The sequence below is a fragment of the Amaranthus tricolor genome, chromosome 5 (genome assembly GCF_026212465.1).
Source record: "Amaranthus tricolor cultivar Red isolate AtriRed21 chromosome 5, ASM2621246v1, whole genome shotgun sequence".
NCBI lineage: Eukaryota > Viridiplantae > Streptophyta > Magnoliopsida > Caryophyllales > Amaranthaceae > Amaranthus > Amaranthus tricolor.
The window spans coordinates 29,476,136-29,501,306 of NC_080051.1; the positions used below are offsets into that span (position 1 = coordinate 29,476,136).

The 25,171-nt window shown below is 32.7% G+C and overlaps 3 protein-coding genes across 4 annotated transcripts; 1 reads left to right on the forward strand and 2 right to left on the reverse strand.

The window, feature by feature from the left end:
• Positions 1–1,981: 1,981 nt before the first annotated feature.
• On the forward strand, positions 1,982–4,826 carry LOC130813183 (late embryogenesis abundant protein ECP63-like). Its single transcript, XM_057678943.1, has 3 exons — positions 1,982–3,230; positions 3,886–3,992; positions 4,176–4,826. The coding sequence occupies exons 1-3, from the start codon at positions 2,061–2,063 to the stop codon at positions 4,426–4,428; spliced, it is 1,530 nt and encodes a 509-aa protein (XP_057534926.1). The 5' UTR covers positions 1,982–2,060; the 3' UTR covers positions 4,429–4,826.
• Positions 4,827–6,018: 1,192 nt separating this feature from the next.
• Positions 6,019–12,640, reverse strand: LOC130813232 (sulfite exporter TauE/SafE family protein 4-like). The gene is made up of 12 exons (XM_057679015.1): positions 12,161–12,640; positions 11,915–12,074; positions 11,604–11,804; positions 11,171–11,232; positions 10,964–11,012; positions 10,807–10,862; positions 9,851–9,937; positions 9,705–9,755; positions 8,728–8,967; positions 6,925–7,018; positions 6,486–6,626; positions 6,019–6,377 (listed from the first exon to the last, which is right to left on the reverse strand). The coding sequence occupies exons 1-12, from the start codon at positions 12,323–12,325 to the stop codon at positions 6,295–6,297; spliced, it is 1,389 nt and encodes a 462-aa protein (XP_057534998.1). The 5' UTR covers positions 12,326–12,640; the 3' UTR covers positions 6,019–6,294.
• A 2,489-nt stretch (positions 12,641–15,129) lies between these two features.
• LOC130813233 (urease accessory protein D) lies at positions 15,130–24,902 on the reverse strand. Of its 2 annotated transcripts, XM_057679018.1 has the most exons (9): positions 24,767–24,902; positions 24,450–24,576; positions 24,282–24,347; positions 24,017–24,091; positions 22,965–23,009; positions 22,072–22,305; positions 21,075–21,157; positions 17,819–17,987; positions 15,130–15,725 (listed from the first exon to the last, which is right to left on the reverse strand). In XM_057679018.1, the coding sequence occupies exons 2-9, from the start codon at positions 24,546–24,548 to the stop codon at positions 15,609–15,611; spliced, it is 888 nt and encodes a 295-aa protein (XP_057535001.1). In that variant the 5' UTR covers positions 24,549–24,576; positions 24,767–24,902; the 3' UTR covers positions 15,130–15,608. The 2 variants fall into 2 exon arrangements, with proteins under 2 accessions (XP_057535001.1, XP_057535000.1); XM_057679017.1 differs by having other exon boundaries at positions 24,450–24,891.
• Between the last annotated feature and the right edge of the window lie 269 nt (positions 24,903–25,171).

Sequence of the window (25,171 nt, forward strand, 5' to 3'; positions counted from 1 at the left end):
CATATCATTCTTATTTCTGGATGAACTACAACTCTACCAACATTGGTATTCAATAGCTCACTGAACATGGGTACTACACTTTTGGTTCGATTTACCGTTTGTTCTTATGAATTTGCTATATTGCAGAAATGTTACTTTTGGGCCAAGAGTAGAGGTGTTTGACGGGGCGGGTTGATCCAACGGGTTAAGAGTCGGGTCACATTTTAGTGGGTCATTAGCGGATTGGGTCAGTAACGTGGCCTTGGTGTAAAGGATTGGATTGGTCTGGGCCAGTTACAAAAAATATTTTACCACTTTTTTTATATTTTTATGAGTATTATTATATACATAGGTGAGTCGATCCAATGAGCCACAAAGTAAAATAAAAAACTTATTTTATGAACTGTTAAAAACGGGTCAAAGTGGGTCGGATTTAAACGGGCTTTGATCCGTTTCAACCCATTTAACATTTGACATGACCTGCCCTGACCCGACCCATTTAAATTTTGACCCGACCAGTCTCGATCCAGCCCGTTGAACACCTCTGGTCAAGAGTAAGGAAATAGAAGTAGTAGATGAAAAAAATAGTAGTAGATATGATAAAAGTAAAGTAAATTTGTGGATGAAATCTAAAAGGAAAATGCAGCAACGTTGCTAAAAAATAGTAATCGGATAATTTCAAATATAGTTGTAGCAAATTCACTAAGATAAAAAGAACTATGAACTATGTACTTGTCACTTGTTTGTACATGCAATTATCGGTGTATATTTCCTTTTGAAATTGTTATTAATAATAGTATTATTACGTACAATGTAAGGAAAAATGTTACTATTAATAGCAAATTTTAAGAAACATATTAGTATCATAGAAAGGTATTGAATTAAGAATTATTTTAACATCTTTTGTGATATTTAGTGTCTCATTTATTTTTTGTATTTTAATACTTAACAGTGATAATTATATGTAACTAAAATTATACAAAAAATATATTAATAAACCTTATATTGAGACGAATCAAATAACAGTTAGTCTCATGAGAGACCGTCTCTTTATCTCAAGCCCAGCCCATTAAAGATTAATGCCTATTTACCGTATTCTTAATGCTTACTTACACTATCCTTAATGCTTACTTACGGTATCCTTAATGCCTACTTACCGTATTCTAAAAGATATATAATGGGCCGGCCCAATCGGAGATGGTCTCTTTGAGAGTCTCTCACAAGAATTTGTGATCAAACAATATACTCTTATATCATTTGATTATATTTTAACACGTAGATTAAAAATAAAATACAAATTAATACTCCCTCCGTTTCTTTTCAAATGTCTCCTTTGCTTTTTGTCTGTTTGCCAATGTACTAATTCAATTTTTTATCATCATCATCATAACCAATGTATCCCGCTCATAGGGACGTACTAATTCGATCTTTAATATTTCTAAATGAGCATAATTAAGAATTATAAAAAATAGATATTAATACACCTTATATTGAAATGTATCAAACAAAATTCCATTAGACTATGTTTTAATTCATAGTTTAAGAATAAATTACAAAACAAGTGTGACTGATGAATAATACTAAAAAGCAAACAAGATGTTTGTAGTAATTAATGAATAATAATTAAAAAATAAATAAGACATAATAAAAAATAGAGGTAACAATATTTTTTTTTAATAAACAGGGCAAACTCTATATAACGATAGAGAATATCTCACATTGTAAATCCATTAAATGTTTCTTCAACTTCATCACAACATCATCTATAAAAAAAATAAAAATAAATAAAAAAATAAAAAAATAAAAAAAATTCATCACTAACATAATCCAATTTACGTATTTTTATGCATGGCTTTTGGCGTCGTGTCATCTCCTCGTATTACACTTTCCTTGATATGCCACCATCGTTATTCTCCTGCCACGCGTCATGTTCTCCCATCTCTGACCTCTTTCTATATTTCTTCCCTCCAACACTACACATTATACAATCATAATCCATCAAACCAAATCAAACAAACCCAAAAAGGAAACAATATCATCATTTTATTACAACAAACATAACCCAAATTTACAAACAAAAAATGGCTTCAAGAAAGGAAGAAAAAGCAGAAGAAGCAGCAAGATATGCTGCTGACCAAATCCAATCTGCTAGGGAAGAACAACAACCCCAACAACAACAACAACAACAAAAAACTACATTTACTGAAGATCAAACTTATACCCATCAACAAAACACCAAGCCTGGGATATTCTCTTCTGTGTATAATGCTTTAGAGAGCACCTATGAACATGCTAAAGAGGTTGTCACTGGTAAAACCCATGATGCAGCAGAGAAGACTAAGCAATCAGCTGCAGTTACATCTGAGAACATGAAACAATCTCATGATGCTGCTGCTGTTCGTGCTCGAGAGGCGGCTGACCGTGCTAGGGAGGGTAGGGATAATACCATCCAGAGTTTAAAGCAGACTAAGGATTATACTGCTGATAAAACTATGGATGCTGCTGGGTATGTGGCTGATAAGACTAAACAAGCTAAAGATATTACCTTGGAGAAAGCAGGGGAGTATAAGGATTATACTGTTGGGAAGACTATGGATGCAGCTGGGTATGTTGCTGATAAGACTAAGCAAGCTAAAGATACAACAATGGAGAAAGCAGGGGAGTATAAGGATTATACTGTTGGGAAGACCAAGGATGCAGCTGGTTATGTGGGTGATAAAGCTAAAGGGGTTAAGGATGTAACAATGGAGAAAGCAGGGGAGTATATAGATTATACTGCTGATAAGGCTAAAGGGGCTAAAGATGTAACAATGGAGAAAGCTGGGGAGTATAAGGATTATACTGTTGATAAGGCTAAGCAAGCTAAGGATGTAACAATGGAGAAAACAGGGGAATACATGGATTATACTGTTGATAAGGCTAAGCAAGCTAAGGATGTAACAATGGAGAAAGCAGGGGAGTATAAGGATTACACAGCGGATAAGGCGAAGAAGACGAAGGATTACACTGTTGATAAGACTATAGAAGGGAAGGATGTGACTGTGAGTAAGTTGGGTGAGTTGAAGGATTCTGCTGCAGATGTGGCTAATAGGGCAATGGGTTATTTGTCTGGGAAGAAAGAGGAGGCTAAGGAGGTGGTTAATGAGACGGCTGAGGCGGCGAAAGAGAAAGGGAGAGGAGCTATGGATTATGCAAAGGAGACTGGAGATGCTGCCAAGAACAAGACTTTGGAGAAGAAAGAGGAGGTTAAGGTTAGAATTCAGATCTCTTCTCTCTAAAATTTGATGTGTGTCATGTGTGTTTTTGTAATTGATTGATACATCCTTTGTAATGTAAGTTGTTTGTAGCTTCTCAAAGATAAATAAAGTGTTTATAATATATACTTGATGTTTTTGTATGACTACTAGCAAAACTTCTAAGTTGTGTTTCTACTCTAGTATACATTATGGGTCTCTTTGGCAATTGGCTCTAATAGGTGGAGTTTGGATTGCTGTTTTCCTAAACTGGGTTGGTTTGTTTGACATGCTGAAAATTATGATTAGTTACAATATAGTAACTAGCTATATAAACCGTCTCTTTAATGATTCAAGAAACTTTCTCTATAGAGCTAGAACATGTAGCAAATAATTCATCATGGGCTTTTGAATATACAATGCACCATATCATAGCATCATATCCAGTAAATCCCGTTTATAAAGCTGTTTATAAAGCTAGGTTCCGGGGCCTACTCCATTGTAGGAGAGTGCAGAGGAATATGGCCAAGTAGACCCTACAAAGCTAGAGCCCTGCCAAGTAAACGATCATATAGCATGTAATAAGTAAAATGAACTTGTGAATTTGTGATATTAATGTGGGATGTTGGATGTGTAGTACAAAAGAATAATTGGTGAAAAATGAATGGTACAGGATGTTTACAAGGGCACACAGGAAGAGCTCAGAGAGAAAGGCTACAGTGTACAAGATAAAGCTTCTTCAGAAAGAGCTAGAGCTGATCGTCAGGCTGCTGCACTAAGGTATAATTTTCTTGGCTTTTCTCCAATTGAGTCAGATTGTGAATTCAAATTTGCAACGATCGAGTTGGTTCAACACACTTAGATGGGTATTCGGCCTATTCTATTCTAGTAGTATCGATCATGAATTTATGGGTGTATAAATGTGTTGAATGTTGATGAATGTTTCCCTTGTACTTGAATCAGGGGAAAAGCGGAAACTGAAAACATACTGGGGGTCGTAGGGAACGTAGCGGACACTATGAAGGACAAACTAACAATGCCAAGCGACACGGTGGGAAGGGGCCAAGGCAAGAGCGTTGAAGATAAGACGGTGACAGTGACGGTGGAGGAATACCCACCAGGTGCAGCAGCTGATATTCTGAAGGATGCGCGACGCACAACCGGACGCACAACCGGACAGATGGGCGATAAAGATCAGGGGAAGGCTACACATTAGCAGTATGAACATGATGTTATTTTGGTTGGTTTGAACTGAAATAGTTTTATATTTTGGTCGTTTTATATGTTGTAGTTTATCAGGTTTTGTGTTTGCATATTGTTTTTGGTTATAATCCTTTTGTGTATGTTGATTTTGAGGGGGCAGGAAATTGTGTACGTTTTTGCTTTTCTTTCTATAATCTTAGTATTCATTCAAGTACACATCATTTTGGATTTTGGGCAAGGATAAATCTCCATAGGTTAAAGGGTGGTGGGAATATTGCACATATAGACATGCATTCGGTCCTGTTTTGCCAAATTTGCAATATTTAATTAGATTAAATTCAGATCGGCACTCGGTCCTGTTAGCCTAATTTGATAATAATATCAAATTAGATTAAATTCAAATGGGAAAGCATACTAAATTATATAATCAAATATTTAACCAAGAATAATCAAATTAATTTTAACGGGTCTAATTATATAATTTTTTAACATGATAAACAATGTATAAATGTGTAGCAATTATTTACATAGAGTCCAAATGCGAAGTATGAACATATGATTGCTCATCGGGGAACATGAAAAACTTTGCATCGTTTATAGCTGGCGATTGGCATGCCAAGGTGTTAAATTAGAGATCAAATTAGTGGTAGGTAATATTTTCTTTTTTGAAAAATTATTGAGGTGTTTGGGCAAGATTGTTACGTGTGTAAATTCGAATTAATAAGTTGATTTTATATCAGATTGATTTAAAATTAAATCTTGTTCATTTTAAACTTTTACATAATTTTAAATTTATATCAAAGTCGGGTCATGAATCCCCTCTCTGTTCTCGTGTACTCATATTATTAGATCCCCGGTTGTCATGAATAGATTGAGGGAATCTTTTGGAGTTTACTTATGAAATAAGCAAGGTTATAAAAAGTATTATTTGACTAATACTATGTTACTTTTAAACTAATACTTCTCACTAGTCACTACTTGGTAAGAAATTATTAATAGGCTGACTTTGTCCTAATTTTCTTGCTAATTAAATTTTCAAATGTCTAATTTATAAAAATTCTAATTGTACAATAATTACGGTTACTAATAATTAAAGTGTTTTATTCTGTTGTGTAAAAACTCTAAAGTTGCATATATAAATAGAAATAGAGAAAGTAAAATCTAATCTTTTGACGTAACATTTTACAACATATTATACATATAATTATTAATAATAGTTTTAACAATAATAAACTAAAATTCAGTCAATAATATTAAAGTTCAAAATAGCAATGTAGTTTTTATTCAATTGTTTATTATTTTATTCTATCAACTATAAATTAATATTTAATAATAAAAAAACCGAATGATAAGTACTCCCAGTAAGATAATAACAAAAAAAATATGGTTTTTTCTATACAGAAGCAAAAGATGAATATTTAATAATAAATAAAGAGAAAAAATAAATTATACAAATAAAAAATAATTAAATGTATAGATGAGATTTAAAAAAATTAGACCATTATCCAAAAATAAAAATAATGTAAAATAGCATAAATAATTCAACATATAATATATAATATAAAATAAGAAGGGTGGAGAAAGTACAATTTTAGAAGGGGAGAGGAGCAAATGATGAATCAATTAGCAATATACTATGAACACTATTAGTTATTAACATGTAATTTTTTAAACTGTTTCTTAAACTTGAACATCTTCAGACTAAAGACTATACTAATGGTGTCAACCATGGCTGACCCAAATCAAATTAAGAATTACCCTTTATTTTTTTTCACAATGATGATCTTAGTAGTTGGTCAATACGACATTGACCAACAATTTTTAAAATTTAGCATACAAGAATTTAAGAATCGAAAACCGATGAACAAAATCGAGGTTGCTATTGGTTCGAGCAGAAGTCCAAGAAACCCATGAACTCGTGATTGTTGATCATATGAATGGTCTTCTCGATCCCAATTACTCCTGAACAATACAATCAAGCAATGAACCTTAAAACTTGCCGATGAAGAAAATAGATTGTTAAAATACACTCGTAGTATAGAACAAAACTGTAAAATGCAAAGAAATTACCCATTGTGAGAGCACTAGCAAAAATGACGGCAGAGAGGATGAAGACAATGAGGGAAGCGCGTCTAAGGAACGCAACGAGTTTTCTTACAAAATATTGTCCCCAAAACCCAGCTAGAAGTGAAACCGACATAAGGTACAAGGCTGCAAATATTTTCGTATCATTAGACATGCTCAAGTTCTTCATTTACAAACGGTAAAAGAATCCCACCTAGGTCGGAGTTACTTAGTGACATTAGGGTAATAAAACGATCAAGTTGTGAATGGGTTTGATTCGATAGAAGTCTACATCAAGCCATAGAAGGTCGTAGAGAATTTTGCTTACTATTATTATTCGGATTATCATTGGACACATTTGATAGCATCATTTTCCTGCTCTTTCCCAATAATGGTAAAGACCAGTAGGTGAAACATAATATGAGACAAAAGAATGAAGACCTACCATATGTAATTGGGAACCTTTTGAGAAAGTAGAACTCCACCACAGACAAGGAGGATGAGAACAGCATGACAAAAGTTGCGGTTGCGCTCGCCACCTGTACGCTCAAACAAAAAACTACATTTGAGATAAAGCAAAACCGGATCAAACAAGAATTAGCCAACTGTTTCATGGGGAAATCTAGGCCCGAGTCTACCTAGGCTGTGAGACGGGTCATTCAATTTAAAACCCTATTAATATTGAATATAAAACTAAATATTGGTGGCCGAGTTCAACACGCCTATAGAAGTGAGTATTCGGCCAACTTGGAAAGTTTTCTTTACCTCGACTTATGTTTGTATTGTCCATTTGATAACATTTAAGCATTCTAGTACTTTAACTAATGTTATGCAACAAGAACTTCCACATTAATATTTTTGAGAATGACTAAAAGAAAACTTGTTTAAGGTTTAAGGACTACAAAGATGTAAAGTAGAAGATAGATTCTAATGATCAGTCCATAGATCAAGAAGACAAAAACTGTAACATCGTAAGAATGATTTCATCAACCCGAGTGTTGAGACCCAACAGGCCAACCTACCGGATCTATGCGGTAAATGAGAAACTCAACACATTAATGGAAATGTTAACTGAACATGAATAGAGATTTGAATCAAGGTGCGGCTTAAGACAAGGATTCTTGACCCCAGCTAATCCTATTATTGTTTTAAATGGTAAGGCTCTGTATAGTTCAACTCAAACCGACAAACTTTGGTAAAACTAAGTTTATTTAACAAAAACAAATTTAGTTTGATAAAAATACGCCGAGTTTAATTTGCAAATTTAAGTTTAGTTGGGTAAAAATAAATTCAATTCGGTAAAATTTAGTTGAGCAAAGAAAAACATGTACAATATAAATAAGTTCAGTTCATATATTTTCTCATGAAAAATCATTGAAATCGCATGAAAAGCTTGTAATTTTCAACACACCAAAAACATTTAAAAGTTTTCTCCTATATTGAAATAAGGTTTTGTCCCGATCATAACATGGGATTGATGGAATGCTTATAAATTGAAATTTATGAATAGGAAATGCATGAAGTGTAAAGAATGAGATAGAAATTTTGCAAATACATGTGGTGAAAATATCACCACAAAAAATAATGCAAGCTTGGAGGTGTAGAGGTACAAGAAAAATTAGAGAAATTAAAGAGGACAATGTTGACAACTTGTCCTATCTAAACCACTTAATGCTACACCCCACATGGCCTCTCATGGCTACTTCAGAGTTAAGGAGAATCATGTCAGCAAATTTAAAAGGTTTTTTCCACAATGATGTTAGATATTTTCAATTTTGTGCCCACGTGATTTTGGTTGCTAATTATGTTCGAGAAAATTATGGGTTGGCCTATCGGTTAAAGGATTTCCCTTCCATCCGGGTGATAGGGGTTTAATTTTCACCGTGTATAGGGAGATTTTAACAAGAAAATTTGGATTTGGGATATTTATACGAGGATGAGGAAGCCCAAAGATGATTTAGAGGGCAGGAGGGAAAAATGATATGAAAAATTCAAATTTAGAGGTCGGAACTAAAATATTTATTCATGTAGACGATCCCAATCTTTTGGGATCAAGGGTCTAGCATTGTTGTTGTGGTATAGGAAGATCAATTCCTCCTCCCCTCTTGCCTGTAGGGGTTATCGTTATCCGGAATCACAAAAAAAATGTCATAAGAGATCATGATAGATACTACAATGATTTGAACTGTTAACTGTTACCCCTAAGACATTAATGATAGAAGATATGATAGAATTCACAGATTTATACCTGAGGAATTACACCAATCTCAAGAAGCAATGGGCCCAAGATAAACCCACCACCAGATCCTAGAAGACCACCAACAGTACCTCCTAGTAAACCACAAAGTGCACAAAAGGAGAGCATTATGGGTGTAAACTCAATTGAAGCTTCACAAACTGATTGTGTATTCCCAGCTATCTTCCTCTTCCTCCCTTCTTCATACAACTTTACTGCTTCATACCCGAAAACTCCAAAGGCTACGGGAAACTACGAAACCACGATAAAAGAGAAAGTAATTACAAAAAGTCACATCAAAAGATAACAAATTAATAGTATCAAAAAACATGAAGGTTTAGACAAACAATTAGAGGCGAAGTCAGAATTTTTGATGTGGGGATCTAAAGTTGTCAAGAGTTTGCGGTGTTTGAACATTTTATCATGTTGATAGTGAGACTTGTGACTCAAACATAGAGTGTAAATAATCTTTAGCCAAACACCCAGAGGCAAAGCCAGGATTTTACGGGTGGAGGTCTAAAAATTGTAAGAGTTTAAGGTATTTGAACATTTCGATCATGTTGAGAGTGAGACTTGTGACTCAAACATAAATACTACCTCCTATTCAGCCTAAATGTCCCATTTGATTTTTGGTACTATTCACTTATCACTATTCACTTATCCCTCTTAATTTGTATTTTACTCTTAATCTATAAGTTAAAACATAGTCATGTGAGATCTTGTTTGATTCGTCTCAATACAAGGATTATTAATATCAACTTTTTATAATTTTTAATTAAGAATAATTTAAGATATTAAGGTTTAAAATGTTGCCTCGGCAAGTGTGAAAAATCAAATGGGACATTTAGGCTGAATAGGAAGGAGTATAATATTTTAACTTATATTTAAGGATGGGCAATGGTCGGCCTGTTCCAACTAGTTATTTTGGCCCTGCAAGCAGCAAACGATAAAAATACATGCTCAATCAAATAAACGGTAGAATTGAGTACCTGAAGAAGGTTCAGCACCCAATACCATGAAGTACAGGCAGCAATATCATTCTGTTGAACAATACATCATATTGTAATATTAGCTATTAGTCACATAAATTGTTACTAAAATAAGTAAGCGCGACAAAAAAATAGAAGCTAATTACCTTCAAGACTTGAAGGAGCACAAAGGAAACCCAGACAATAAGAAGCAATAGTAATCTTTTCCATTTTAGATTAAAGGACATAATTTGCTGCACATAACAAGATAAAATCAGGATTACACAATTCAGTCATCCAATTTTAAGACTCTTGTCATTAATGGATAAAGTGTTTATTAACAACACCAAGATAGTAATTGGTCATTTGGCTATACATAATGAAGAAATTTTTTTTTTTAAATTGCCAATTCCTCATATGTTTGTAAAAGGTACAACTTATGCAAATTCTATTAGGCTGTGACAATTCCTCACATAATCACCCGTGGCCCACTTGTGTGGACACACCCACGAGACACCCGTGGGCTCAGGCCCACAAACCCACGGTTAATAAGCGTTGGACTTGCATACACACTGATGAGGTTCACTCTTTCCAAAAACTATATGGTATTAAAAAATTACCACCAAGCATTATATGCAAGTCCACAATCCACTATTTTAGTGACGTGGAATCTTTCCTCACATGTGAAGTATTTCCAACAAATTCTAATGATCTTTACCAATTAACAACCCAAGAAATTTCGACTTTTTGTAATTTATGAAGTTGGATTTTCCCATCATGTTCGGGCCCTATGGATGTTTAGTGTTAAATGGTGAAAATGATAATAACAGATAATGTAATTTAGTGAAAAAAAAATACTTGACAAGGTTTATGATCATGCTTGTCCTACTCTAATGATTCATTTTCTTCATTAATTCTCATTCATTATCATTTAAAATCGTAATATTAGGTAATAATGTAAAATTATAAAGAACACATAGTTTAAGGGTAAGAGCGTCACTTTCATGAGAATGACGTAACACATTTCAAAAAACCCGAAATTGAAAGTCATTCCTATTATTGCTATTTAATACTAATAACCAAACACAATCTATCAACACAAAGCAAAAACAAGTTTACCTACCATGGCTGATTTTTCTTCCTTTAGACTTAAAGGCTCATACTCTGTGTTTATAAGAACTGCAAGTAGATCAACAAGCAAAAACACATTTCTTGAACCAAAAATTAGGAAATTATTAAATCTTAAACATGAAATTACTATTAATCCTCAAATTACTCACGTTCGCCATGAGAATTACTAAAGGTATCTTGTTGTTTAACCAATTCTGTCTGCAAAATTTTAAAAAAAAAAAAAAAAAGATCAACTTATTCAACAGATTTTCCATACAAATGAATTGTCATAGGAATCTTATTGCAATAATAAACTAAGAAATAGAAATAAATAATAAGCAATAATTAAGGTGATCTGTTAATTTAATTATTATTACATTCAACAGAGTCTCTTCCTTCCACATCATGATCCCTCTAGAGAAAGACCTGGATGACGTGCCTGTAAAGCGCAACAATGGATCAAACAAGTAATCTACCAATGGCAAACCCAACAATGACCAACAATCTAATCATTTAATTAATCAAACAATAAATCAATATTAAGAACATAAATCATGATTAGTAATTCAATTCTTTAATTCCATCCATTCAATCCATTACCCCAATGGTATATGCTTATAAGTTATAAGTGGGTCCCACCTGGGCGGTGTTTGGTTTCAGAATACACAACCTTTTAACAAAGAGGTTATTTCCCCTCAACTTGAGACGTAAATAAGAAGTGCGCATGAGTAATGTTGATATAGTCAATTATAATCCAAAAGCAAAGAGGGAATTGATGATAAAGAAAGATTGAGATAGTAAGGTACAAACCTAAGAAAAGAATTATGATAAGAACAGTAATTAGCCAGTAAGGAAAGACAACACTAAGAGCAACACCAAGAGTGATACCAAGCATAAGCATGGGTTGAAAAAGAAGAGCCAAATCATAGTCCAAAATTGGTACATCTCTACATGGGTGTTGCACTCTAAGATTGTACCAAAATGATGATGCTGAAGCAGCCATTATCATACCTACCAACCAAAATTTACACCCATTAATACTAACATGCAAAGACAAAATCTTTTTTACTTTGAAGCACTGAATCAAACAGTTAATTTGCAAAAGAAAAAGAAATTTATACATTTAGAAAGAGCAGCAGCAGATTTGGTATCAAACCCAACAATTAAAGTAAGCATTGGAACAAAAATACCACCACCACCAACTCCTCCAACGGTTCCGAATGCTGAACCCAAGAACCCAATGATTGTTGCCACACCAATTCTCCATCCAAACTCCAGTTTCTGCAATTTTTTTTGGTTTTTGAATTAAACCCATCAAAGATATACATCAAAAAAGCATAAAATGGTTAAACATGAAGAAAACTTACAGGCCAAACTTTCTCAGTCCCAGAAACAGCAGAATTAACAGAAAAAAGATGAATACTTTCAAATTTCTGATGAGTTTTCTGGTAATCAGTGACTAAAAATAGTGAAAAAACAGCCACAGAAAAGCCTGACAGCAGATAAAAAACCAACCCTCTTGTACCCATCATATTCTAGTTAGTTTTTTTTTTCACTTTTTTGGGTTTTTTTTGAAAAAAAAAATACAGTTTTATTGATGCTGTACAAGCTTGTTGTACACAGTGCAGAATTCTGAATTTAAGAGTGTTGTATGAGGAAGAGAAGGAAAAAAGGAGGAGGCGTTACGCTCTTGGTGTTGTTTAGTAATGGACTAAAACAGAAGAGAAGAGAAGATTTATATAATAAGACTATTGAAAGTTTGGGAGCCACATGCCTTTAACGAGGTATACTAATTGTCATTGACTACTATCGTGAAAATCTTTAAATGTGGTCAAAAAACTATCATGTTAGAGGCTATTAGTTATTCTTAAGGATGATCATCTGATTAAATCACCTCTTATGAGACACGTCTTTCAATAGGACTGTCTCATACAATAACTACGACTAATTTATTCAAATTATTTGATCGATTTTAGATTAAATATTTCAAATTGGTTTAAAATCGAATTTTGTTTTTATATTGTTTTTACGTGATTTTAAATTTCATTTTACAATAGGATCAAAATCAAGTTTCGTTACAAAGTCAATCATATATCAAATTGTCGAGTTTGTTTTGAACATCAATAGTTTTATCCAAGAAAATTAATTTTAGGAAACAATATTTTTCTTTTTTTGGGAAAGGAAACTATATATTTCTGTTATTATTTTAATATCTTGGATATACCTCCTTAGGAATAGGATTAATTCAATTACACATTTTTGATAATATATATTTTCCTGGAAAAGATTTTGGAAATAATTCATTTAACATGTTTGGAAACATTTCCTTTAAAAAAGAATTCTGCAAATAACTGTATTACATAAATGGAGTGGTATTTTTCAATAATCTTCAATTGATTACTTCAATACTGATATTTTTATTTTTGGGTTGCATTGCTTTGTAAATTTCAATTAAGGATATAAAAAAAAACATTAATAAGTATCGAAATTAAATGTGTAATAACTCGTTTTTCTGCCTTCTCTAAAGCGTAAATTTTTGAATAAGGCGGTCACAATGAGAAATCATAATAATAATATTATTAATAATTATTGAATACTCCCTCCATTATTTTTTGTTTATCTACTTTATTTTTCACGTATTTCAACGCAAATAATGAGCCTCAATATCACATATTACACATAATAAAAAATTGTAAAAATTATATATTAAAATCTGTACATCAAAACGAATCTAACTAGATTCCACATGAATATATATTTTGTCTTAAATATATACTTTAAAAATTAAATTTAAATTTCTCATTTATAAAGTGCAAAAAATTTTAATTGGACTAACAAACAAAAAGAAACAGACGAGTATATTAATAGACAATACATAGCTCTTCCGTTTCAATTTTTTTTTTGTTAAAAATACATCCTAAACCTCCTCCTCTAAAACCCCAACCCAACAGTTTGATACAGTATTTGGGTAGCTAATCAATCATCATCACAATTAATAATATTATGCTATGTTCGGAAACAATAATTTCATTTGAAAATTTGGAATTTGATCAAATCTATTATTTGACAAATTAAAAATTTTAAATTTAGATTTAAATCAAATTCCATCATTGCTTTTAAAGTAGTTAAAATTGAAAATTTGAAAATGACTACCCAAACCTTGTCATTCTCAAATTCTTCATTAATGATTTCATAATTAAAATTTATAATTTGAAATGAAATACTTGATTCCAAACACTACATTAATTAATTTTGCTACGAAAGGACAAATAGCGACTTTATAATACATTAATACTTTGTAATATGATGTATTTTAAAATTTTAATTATTTGGTATTTAAAAAGATTTTATTACATTAGTATTTAATTATGATTTAAAGTATTAAGAGTGAAAAAGAAAATATTAAACTATAAAGCTAATTTAAAAAAAAAAGGTTAATATTTTTAGACATTAGATATCAAGATTGAAGGTTTAGATAGGGGATTTAGATAAGGTTTTAGAAGAGGTGGTGAATTTTGAGAGTTTGATGTGTTTTTGGTTGGAATCAACTAAATATAGATGATATATATACATATATAGTTATATCTATAGCAAAAATTGTCCAAAATAATTTTATTTATTGTCCATCTGTTATGAATAATCCCTACTATTAATTATTTTTAAATAATTCAACCTTTGTATATTATTTGCTGATAGCACCCCTTTTTCACATTTTTACCGATTACTATAGACACCTAAAATTAAAGAAGAGTAAGGTAAAACCAACGAAGAAGCATAAAGGGAAAAAAAAAGTGAGCGTAACAGCTAGTAGGTACCTACATTAACCGGTTAAAACATGAAAAGGGGTGTTGTCAGCAAATAATATACAAAGATTGAATTTTAAAAATAATCAATAGTAGGGATTATTCACAACAAATAGACAATAGGTAGGATTATTTTGGAGGTAAAAAAATCATAACTAACTAAACTGAGCATATTGTAGTGTGAATATGTGGATGAACATTCAATACAAAGTGGGATACCAGAATTAGCACAATATATCCAAGACTTCAACTTAGTTGGTAGTCTTTACCATCCTTTGATTTGGATTATAGGTGAGAAGTTAAAATTATTGATTAATTTTTTAGTAATAGAACTTGACATCATTGTAATATATTTGATTTAAACTGATTTAAATTAATCTTACTATTATTTTTATTTTAATAAGTAATTCTTTACCTTTACACAACATCATAATTTCTTTCATAATTTTTAGTTCTAAAGATTTCAACAAGATTAAATTGCAATTCAAACTATCTCGAGCAAAGGTTTTCAATTGGTAAGCAGGGCAAAGAGTAAGGGTGCCTAAAAAGAAGTGAGGGTGGTGATCATGGTGGGGGTTTCGATGGGAATGCTCAATGGTGGTTGACAGTGGGGTGGTAGAGGGAGAAGCGGACTTTTTTTTTTTTTTTTCTTTTTTTTGCCTAAACGACATGTGATATCAAATAATTTTAAATGCTAGAGAAAATACCCTCTTAATAGGTATTATTCATACTTAATTAAAAATAAGAAATAGGAGTATTATATAAAAATCGTATTCACATTTAGCATCAATTAAATTAAATTATCAGCATCAACTCAAAAAAAAAAAAATATCAGGATTGTATTATTGGGCTTCTTTGCATTTTCAAAAACCGAAAAGGTGTTCTCAGGATGCAAGGAAGGCAACCAAAAAATAAAAATAAAAATCTTGAAAGCAGTTGAACTAAACATGGATGCAAACATCTAACTCGCGATCTCCTAGTCGACTCCAATATGTTAATGCTCCCTCGGCATTCATGTGCTATACGGCACAACTCCGAGAACTGGCTCTAAGCACGCGAATTGAAGGCGTAAAAACTGATACACGGGTTCTGTTGATAGAGCACATACACGGATAATAAGACCCGCACCCTGTCAAACACATAACAAGCCATTTGATTTTAGACCAATAAATAAGTAGTGTATTGAACATCATAAAAAAACCTGTTGGAAACACTCTAAGAACAGCAGTACAGTCCTTTCTCTTTTGTTATAGTAGTACATTGTCTAAAGTATGGAATCATATATTTAATACTAGTTTTAATGACAATGGACAACACATTCACAGCATAAGCATATATAAATACATATCACTAAAAGAAAATCAAAAAATACTGCTTCTAAATTGTAATAAATGTATGTGCAAAAAGTTAAGTTTAGGTGAGTTCAATGCTATCCATACACAAGTATCAAAACTTCAAATTACACATTTTCGGAACTACCAAATTGCAATAAAAAACAGAGTAGCTTCGGGTTTCAACTTTCAAGCTTGGGCCTACGGCAAAACATAATGAATGATGTAGAATACTTTTACAGAGTTGGGACATGGGATGCTTGAATTGAAATTTTCTAATCACTAGCTTAATCAGGCACAGTGAATACTAATTGTCATTAGCTTATAATTTGTTGATATAATTACGCTTTTTGAAGATGAAGAGGAAGAAACAAAAGAAAAATTGAACCACTACTGCAAGATTCAAAGTATATGGGCTCTACTAGTCCTCAGTGCTAAAAGACACATGACGCCTGACGGTGACGAAATTATTGTAAAAAGACAAATAAGACATCAAATCAGCTTACCTGAATCTTCCCCATATGGCCATATCCACATGCTGGAAATGGAGAAGTTATATCCTCTTTCTCGTAAATATACTAATCAAACTCCCTAAAAAATAAGCCATTGGGGACTGGACATTTAGCTTATTGGTTTTGGCTCATATACAAGTATTGATAAAATTCCTCATACACCCACATGCGTCAATGTTTTCGATTAGACCTTTGTTCCTCATAGATTTGTCCCATTCAAATATAAGAGAGCTTCATGGGTTAAATGGAGCAATTATAAAGAGATACAGGGAGTATGTGCAACAATTACCCTTATTTAGCCGTGTTTTCAAATTCCGCTTACACGAAAATGCACGATGTAAATTATAGTGTGACAGTACGATGATTTTGACATGGCAAACGGCAAATGGAAAACTCTTTTTTGAGTAAATATTCACATGAATGATCTAAACTATTAATCAAAATAATCTCGACTATGTTTTCACCAAAATAATGCCATTCATGTGATGACTCATTTTCAAAACAGTTTCATTTGATTGTTAACCTCCTAAACAGGTTAAATGACCAGGTGTCACAAGATACTCCTCCGTCCAATAAAATTGTTACATGCTCCTTAAAAATTTCTCACATGGGAAATGGAAACGTCTTAATTTAGATTATATTACAATTTCTTTAAGGTTAACAATTCACATTGAGATGCAATGTATATTATGTCACGACCATTATCACAATTGCAATGACATGCGATTTTGTTTATATTGATTGAACGTATGTAACCTTACACTTGTAATAACAAGGAGGTTGTTTCCGATTGACCTTGATAGCAAAACTATCTTTAAGGCGCTAGTCTTAAAAAATTAATCACCTCTCCCAACCCTATCAAGGAGCCCAACCCATCCCCTGCCCAAAACACTCGCTTTATGCGTGCCTAGACGAGCTTTTTAAAACTAAGCGTGAGAGATAAAAATGATAATGCCAAACTTGAATACCTCACAATTGGTGAGCTATTTATTCAAGACATCTCTGCTCAAGTAATTATAGGCTTCTTCACTGCTTTTTTTAGGCTCAAAAAATTTGATGCATTTTAACTATATTTAAACTTTTGGTGCTACTACGGGAAATTAAATTGATAATGCGATGTTAATTGAAATGTTCTCTATACTTCCTGGCATTTACGATTTTCGGCTGAAGGTTATCTAAAATTTTGTTCATGTGGACTATTTCTTCTCATGGAGAAGATTATGTTAACTTGCTTGTGCATAGAAAAAACGTGTTGTGATATGGATTTGCGACTGGATTGCTTCTTTTTTATCAACAAGCAAAGACTATGATGACGGCATGAATCAATAAAAATGTAGAGAGAATTATTAACATCACGGAACAAGACAATAAAATCATACCTTGGAGCCAAAAAAACTGCACGACGCAATAAAATTTGGTTTTGTTAAGCACAACTCAGAACTTGTCCTTGCACTGAATCCTGAGACGTTGGCTTTTACTTGAAAATAACTGGACATTGTATTTTTCACATTTTCTTGAACCTGGTTCTGCAATTGCTTCATCTTTGGTCTACAACCAAGAAGGCACTTAATTTGTAGTTAGTTTTAAAACAAAAAGAAACAGACCTATATAGGTAAGCCATACAAAGACCATTAAACCAACTTCAAGTTTGCACCATGCAATAACAGATTACTTCATCCACCAACAAATTGCTAGTCCAGCTAGCTAATATAACCATAGAAAAAAATTGCAAACACAAGATGTTGCGGCTCGTTCGGGGGACATTGCAATGTGAATTGCTAACATGGAAAATATTCATATTATCCTAGTAATTCAAGTTTTATAGGACATAAATTTAAATGAAAGCTTACCATCATAGTGCAAAAACAAGGTCGTATTGTATCATATTGGCCATATCGTAAAGGTTTTCAAATTTACCATTCTGATATTATCGTTATCCATATTGTAAAGGTATAAAAAACCGCATTTTAGGCCGTTTTAAGCAATATTTCATAATTTAGGCCAAAATTTGGCGACACGATAACTGCATCCCCTCGTATTACCGTGTACATTACCATATTTTTTTCACTACACTTACTATAGACCTTTTAGAGCCTTATATATATATATATATATATATATATATATATATATATATATATATATATATATATATATATATATATATATATATATATATATTTTAAAAAAAGTTAATGGCTAATATGTTATTACTTAAAATGGCTGTTACTCCATAATTTTAAATCATAGGTTAAATGATGGGGATTTGGGGAACGGTAAGCTATAAATCTTACAAAGAGGTCATTATTTTACTGAATGGCCTCATCTTTATTCCATAAGTATAGCCATTATTCTGTGAAATTTGAATTTTTAAAATATACAAAAGTTCTTCAATTTAAGTCAAAAATATACAAACTGTTGGAGTGTCGATTATGTAGACCAACAAAGTATCAAGTTGACAAGGAGTATTTTCTAAGTGTGACCTACTACTAAAGGTACATCATCAAATCATGGCGATACAATCACAACTTTTTTATGACATCAACAAGATTTCACTTGTGCAGCTAAAAATAAGCACTAAAAAAGCCAGAGGCAATCACAAATTATGTAAGCGATATTGAGGAAGAAGGGTAAACAAGAACAGAAATAGGTGATGACTCATGGGACATGCACATATATTGCTTGCTCTGAACCTCCTCAGTCTTCACTCCAAATTTGGACCAAGGAGACTCAATGACCAAGAGAAAAAGAGTAGGGAGCGGGAAGTACCATGAACTTCCTAACAGAAGAGAGGAATCAATGAGACATGGTTAATCACATCAAGAAATAATAGCATAGAGTAAACACTAAACAGTCTCAAGGCAGCACCCAATAACAAAGCAATCTGGAAAAAAAGAACAAAAGAAAACGTTTTATTATATTCTCGACGGAAACCTAAAACTACAGCAATTTGATTCTAGAACTACAGCATTTTGTTGTTGATGAAATATGTTTTAAATAGAGGAAAACTGGATATAGACATACAGAAAGGTCAAGGTTTAAAATGATATAGCAGATATTTTAGAGAAGGAGCTTGCTTATGAAGGGCTGAATTCTGAAATAATGAGTAAAGCCCACAGAAAGCAGCTGAGGATTAGCAGGTGTAATGATAAATCCAAACTCAAAAAGAAGATAAACTCAAGTCCATAAAAGGAGCGGGGCAACCTTGAAGTTCAAGGACCAAACTTAGTGGCACATGATAGTCATATTGTTCATTTCAGATCAAACATTAGCAGAAAAAAATGCACATTAAACACTGAACTAATTAATTATTTTTTCTTTTATTGACCTGCAGCCGTATAAAATTTAAGGTCGTTTGGTTAGCAGTAAAACACTCCATTACTTCCATTACGTGGTTTCCACCTAACCAGAAATTCGGAGGTCCGATATACGCAACCTCGTCGTCATAAAAACAAAGAGGTCAATTCCGATTGACCATTAATAACAAAATGTCTTACTGTTATAAAATTATAAGGCCCAAGTTCACTCATCAATCCTGCATCAAATATTCCTGATCATACTCTCAATCTATTTCTGTTCGATGATTTTCAATTATAAGCAAAAAATAAAACCTCAAAAACATAGGATAGATCTTTTGAGTTTCTAAATTTTAATCCTTGTATTACTCCATTGAAATGTTGGTGTTTGTATACCCAAACAGATCTTCGTCTTGGAAGCACATCTAACATCACTCAACTAGAGAACAAGGAGCTCATCATAAAAAAGCTTACCAGCCAGGTGTGTCTATGATAGTAAGTGAACTTGTGAAGAAAGAGAGAGAGGAGAGAGAGAGAGAGAGAGAAATTATGATTGCTCGATCCATTCATGTTTCAAAATCATTTCTTCCGAATGTCCAAAACACGCCCTTATTACCACACTTTTTGTTGTTATGGTTACATTTAGACAAACATAGAGTGATTTTTATATTTATTCTTTCTCCCAAATACATGAGGTCATTATGGGAGAAAGGTACACCTTCAAAAGTTAAACAGAAGTATACTAGAAATTTAACAAACACCTTATATGTATCAAGTTTTGTGCACAACCACCAGATCAATTTTGTTATTAAAGCAACCACCGTACAAAACTAGTTAATTTTCGGCAAAAAAAAAAAAGCATGTAGGCCTCAATTCATTACTGTAGTTAATTTTCCTACTTGACTTCCCTTGATTTCACCTCCTCATTTTCTCTTAAACATTAATTATCAATTATGTCCTTTAGCTTTACTCAAGCCACTATAAAAAAATCTCCACCAGAGTCCATACTAGGGTTCAATTAACAGATGAAGTGAAAACCTAACTACAAATATGGCAAGTTGGCCAAAAAATGACCTAAGATGGTGTTACCCTAACCTAAGCTTGCATAAAAAAATTTAGTCACACGTAAAACTTGAAATATATACGGTGGTTGTCGATTACTTTTCCTAATAAGTGTTTTGCCAAAATTTGAAGGTGTCTTCTTAGTTCTTACAACATGGCTTTGGTAACTAATTATATCAATAAAACATTTTCAACATAGTTTTCCAAGAAATTGTTGATTAATTATAGATTAAATAATGAAGAACCAAAAGTAATTCGTAGATCCAGAAACCCATACCCATATACTATGATCATTGCTGTAACTTGGTAATCCTGCATGCAAGCAGAAACACTGCTAATGGCTCCTTGCTCCAGCAGCATCTGCAGCAGGAATGTTTAAGACATTTCACATTAACGAACAGCATAAGCTAAGATATTTATTGAGCAGTATCATATAATTTGTATGTATGACATCTTCCCCACATGGTATATCCATTACACGTTTCCATAAAACCATTTAGAACAAAGTTCAGTTGTTGAAATTGAGGAAATAACAGTATAGATATTGAAGTAAAAAAGAGTTTCAATAGCCTATGACTAGTTGGTCATACTCAAAAGGGCTGATTTACGACTAGTTCAGTAGGTGCATGTGCATCAGAAGATCAGCAACATATTTCTTCTAGAATGGTAGGAAGGACATTGGAGACAAGAATCGTGTCCATAATCACCTCATACAGCCATATATAATTGAAACAAAATTAGTTTAAAGGTATGTGCAAAAACGAGGGGGCATCACACCAAAAATGTATGATTTTTCAAATAAAAAAATCCTTCAATCACAGTTTACAGCTTAAACAACAAAAGAAATAAAAAAACAAAAACATTTACACTTTTTCTTTGTGCCCTCTGAGTTACTAGATGTCAATTCTCGACGTCTTCGTAGTTGTACAACATTACAAGATCTAGGAATGCAAATAATAACCACAAATTGGTACTTTTGTAATAAAATGACATTTTTCCACCTTATAATCTCTAAGCCAATGATTTGTGATAACAAATATATACCATGACATTGGCATGTTTACATAGATTTACTTAAGCAGACTTTGGGACTATGAAATTATTGACATAACACTACCATGGTAAGTGCAGACAATTTTACACAAAGCTCTGAGAATCACTTTAAAACCTGCCTCTGGAAAATCAAGCAAAGAAACCAGGCCAAAATATAAGGGATTTAAGGAATCAAAACAGGGGGATAAATAGTAGTTGGTCACAAATAGAAAAGAACTAACCGTATCAAGAAACAAAGGCTGGCCATCTTCATAGAAGATATTGTTGGTACTCTTATATAAGCCAAATTCCCATCTTTCTCCACTTTCATAGCGTCCACTTGTAAACCAATCAACCAACACCAAATTTGAGTCTGATGACACCCTGAACACTTGCTTTTGAGTATATCTAGCAGTGGCAAAACAAGTCACCGGATCTGGAATTACAGCCAACAGTGCTTCATGTCCAACACTTGCCTACTGCACCAAAAATTGACCATAGTTAATAAAAGAAAATTGATCCACAAGCATCCACTCCTCGACTCCTGAAACCCCAAAAATATTTGTACTTTAAATCATGTATTCATGAATAATCCAGAGACAGATGGAACCAGCAGAACTCCAATGTTTAAAAGGATTCTGTTTTTGTAAGACTTAATCCATGATTAAGAAATAGCTACTTGCTAGAAACACCAATTGTCTACTTTGTCTACGGATAAATACTAAAGAAACATTCAAAAGTCTAAATCACAATGCAAAATAGTTCTGAAGAACATTCAAAAGTCAACTGATAAATAGTAGGAAAAAAACTACATTTGCAAGCACAATTTTGTATGTTACCAAGGACAATGACAAGAAGTCAAGTGGTAAATGCAAATGTCTACTATTTTTGGGAATTGGTGGAAATTTAAGCAACGCAAAGATTTGCATTAAAAATCAAACTAACTGCTTAAGCAGGAAACTACAACTTTTTGAAGATATTTTATAAAAAAAAAAGTGCAGAAGTTATTGTCTCTGTTTTAACAAAATGGAAGGAACCGGTAAATTGATATAAACTACAACTCCAACTAATATGCCAGGAATTTGCTATCTTTCTAATCACTCAAACGGAAAGTTGAAAAGAGAAGAATTTTTACCTCCAAAAGTTGCTCCGAACCTTTTGATCCCACAGATTTGTATACCTTAAAAATCACAAACAAACTTTTTTATTCTCCTGGGTTATCATTTTTGTATGGTATTAAGAATCTTGGGTTATCATTTTTATTCTCTTACCAATTATCTTAAACAAACTTTGTTCATGACGATTTCTTTTATTTCTTTAAAACAACTTTTTTGACCAAGATCAAATGCATGTCAAGCAAAGAAAGAGCAACCATTCTTGTTAAAGATAGTACTCATATTAAGTAGTAAATTAGTTCATCAACAACCTTGAATTGACAATCAAACAACATGATTCCTGACAAAACTGTAAGGCCGAGATCATAACTACATTCCACCTTGAGCTTTCGCCTCATTTTTGTGCTCTCTCACAAAAGTATTTTCCACCTCCCTCCCAAATCTCTTGACACAAAATGGCTATATATATCTAACTGGTAATGCTACTCATGCTCTTGTTTTACAGGCTACACTATTTACATAACTATAGAAAAACGGAGCAAGCATTTGTGTACTTGTAATTCTTTCCAATATATTACAATAGTAACAGTTTCACAATTATATTCACCATGAGAATAGAATAAGGATCAATATTAGTAAAGTTCAAGTCAAGCTTCTAGTGTAAAGAAGCTCGGCTAGAAATTTAGTAATGCTTACTACACCTAGCTCCAACAGTCCACATCAATAGTCTACTCAATTTGACTTGTATATACTTTACATTTGCATTAAAAAGAGATGGTGGGATAACTATTAGTTTGGGGAGTCTCTTTCCACTAAAAGAGGTTGATTGAGTTTTCCAAATAAGACGAATTTTCTGTAGTGGATAAGGATAATTAGACATTAGTGTATGGAATAGAATAGAAAAACCAATTAGATCATAGCAAAACATAAAATGTTAACATGATAAAAATGTATCTTAACAAAAGAGGTAGTACTAGAAATGTCAATATTCGATATCATGAATAAATTAATAAGTTTACAGGTAGTACATCCCAATGCAAGTTCAAAACTCCAACAAAAATGAAGAACTTACCTTAGTTGAAGCCTGTGTTGTCAAGACTGCAGTGCATCCATCTTCAATAGTGAAATTACATCTTATAGAGTCGCCCTATACCAATGTTTTCAACAAATTCAGGCCAATGAAAGGTTAAGAAATACATATACTACTTTAAACCGTCTCATTCTTTAATCCCACCTGTGATACCCACTAAAATATTCATCTTATCAATAAAATACCCACTAAAAATTGGACAAAGGGTGCTTAGAATAGGGAAGAACTAAGAAAAAAAGAAGCTTACAGAGACAATTCCTCCCCCGTAACTGACGGAGTAAATCCATACACAATCAGCATTACGATTTCCCACCTGCGATGGAAGACGAAAATTTACCAAAAAAGTATGAGAAATCAAAAACCCAACAATTAAACTGGAAAGTTATTGAATTTGGTATTGTCGAGAGATATTCACCTTATTGGGTACAATAAATCTGAGAGGGTACTTGGAGAAACACCGGATGACAGTTGACTTCCCGGCGACTTTTTTCACTACTATGGATCCTATTTCCATCGCAAGCCAGAACTCAGAATCCTGATCTCTGAAAGAGGAAATTAAAAAACTAATAATAGTTCGGGATATAGTAAATTACAAAATTACAAGGAAATTTTCGTAACATTTAGCCGAAAATGTCGCCGGGATATCGCGGGAAATTACTCGAAAAGAACGCAAATTTCTCACCGACTTTTCCTTCTACGTGTTGGCGGCAGCCCTAACGGACCACCAGTTACCTTTTCACAGATGGACGGCGGAACGGGCCGACGCAACGCTCACTTCCTTGTTCCTTCTCCTTTTCCGTCTTGCTTTATTCTCTTAAGAATCGCTTTTCTTCTCGTGCCGCTTTTCGTTTCTTGGCTGGGAGTGAATATGGAAGTATGACACTCCCCTTTGTATTTATAGGTTTTTTTTTACATTTTTCCTTCTCTTTTTTATTTCTTCTTAATCCTATTATTATTATTATTATTATTATTATTATTATTATTATTATTATTATAATGAAAAATTTATCAAGAATAATACAATATTTTGCTTTTTTTTCTACAATAATACCAACTTTTGATTAACCATGAATAATATAAACTTATAAATGTGTTTTCCTAAAAAATCCCTAACATGTTAAAAATCAAATTATAGGT

What these genes read in the sequence shown, in the direction of transcription:
- LOC130813183 (XM_057678943.1), top strand. Translation starts at nt 2,061, where the DNA reads ATGGCTTCAAGAAAGGAAGAAAAAGCAGAAGAAGCAGCAAGATATGCT. An exon ending in AGAAGAAAGAGGAGGTTAAG is followed by an intron (nt 3,231 to 3,885) that starts GTTAGAATTCAG and finishes TGAATGGTACAG; the next exon opens with GATGTTTACAAGGGCACACA. An exon ending in CGTCAGGCTGCTGCACTAAG is followed by an intron (nt 3,993 to 4,175) that starts GTATAATTTTCT and finishes TACTTGAATCAG; the next exon opens with GGGAAAAGCGGAAACTGAAA.
- LOC130813232 (XM_057679015.1), bottom strand. Translation starts at nt 12,325, where the DNA reads ATGATGGGTACAAGAGGGTTGGTTTTTTATCTGCTGTCAGGCTTTTCT. An exon ending in GGACTGAGAAAGTTTGGCCT is followed by an intron (nt 12,075 to 12,160) that starts GTAAGTTTTCTT and finishes AAAAAATTGCAG; the next exon opens with AAACTGGAGTTTGGATGGAG. An exon ending in TAGTAATTCTCATGGCGAAC is followed by an intron (nt 10,863 to 10,963) that starts GTGAGTAATTTG and finishes ATCTACTTGCAG; the next exon opens with TTCTTATAAACACAGAGTAT.
- LOC130813233 (XM_057679018.1), bottom strand. Translation starts at nt 24,548, where the DNA reads ATGGAAATAGGATCCATAGTAGTGAAAAAAGTCGCCGGGAAGTCAACT. An exon ending in CAACACAGGCTTCAACTAAG is followed by an intron (nt 23,010 to 24,016) that starts GTAAGTTCTTCA and finishes GTGATTTTTAAG; the next exon opens with GTATACAAATCTGTGGGATC. An exon ending in GCAATGATCATAGTATATGG is followed by an intron (nt 17,988 to 21,074) that starts GTATGGGTTTCT and finishes TCTTGGTTGTAG; the next exon opens with ACCAAAGATGAAGCAATTGC.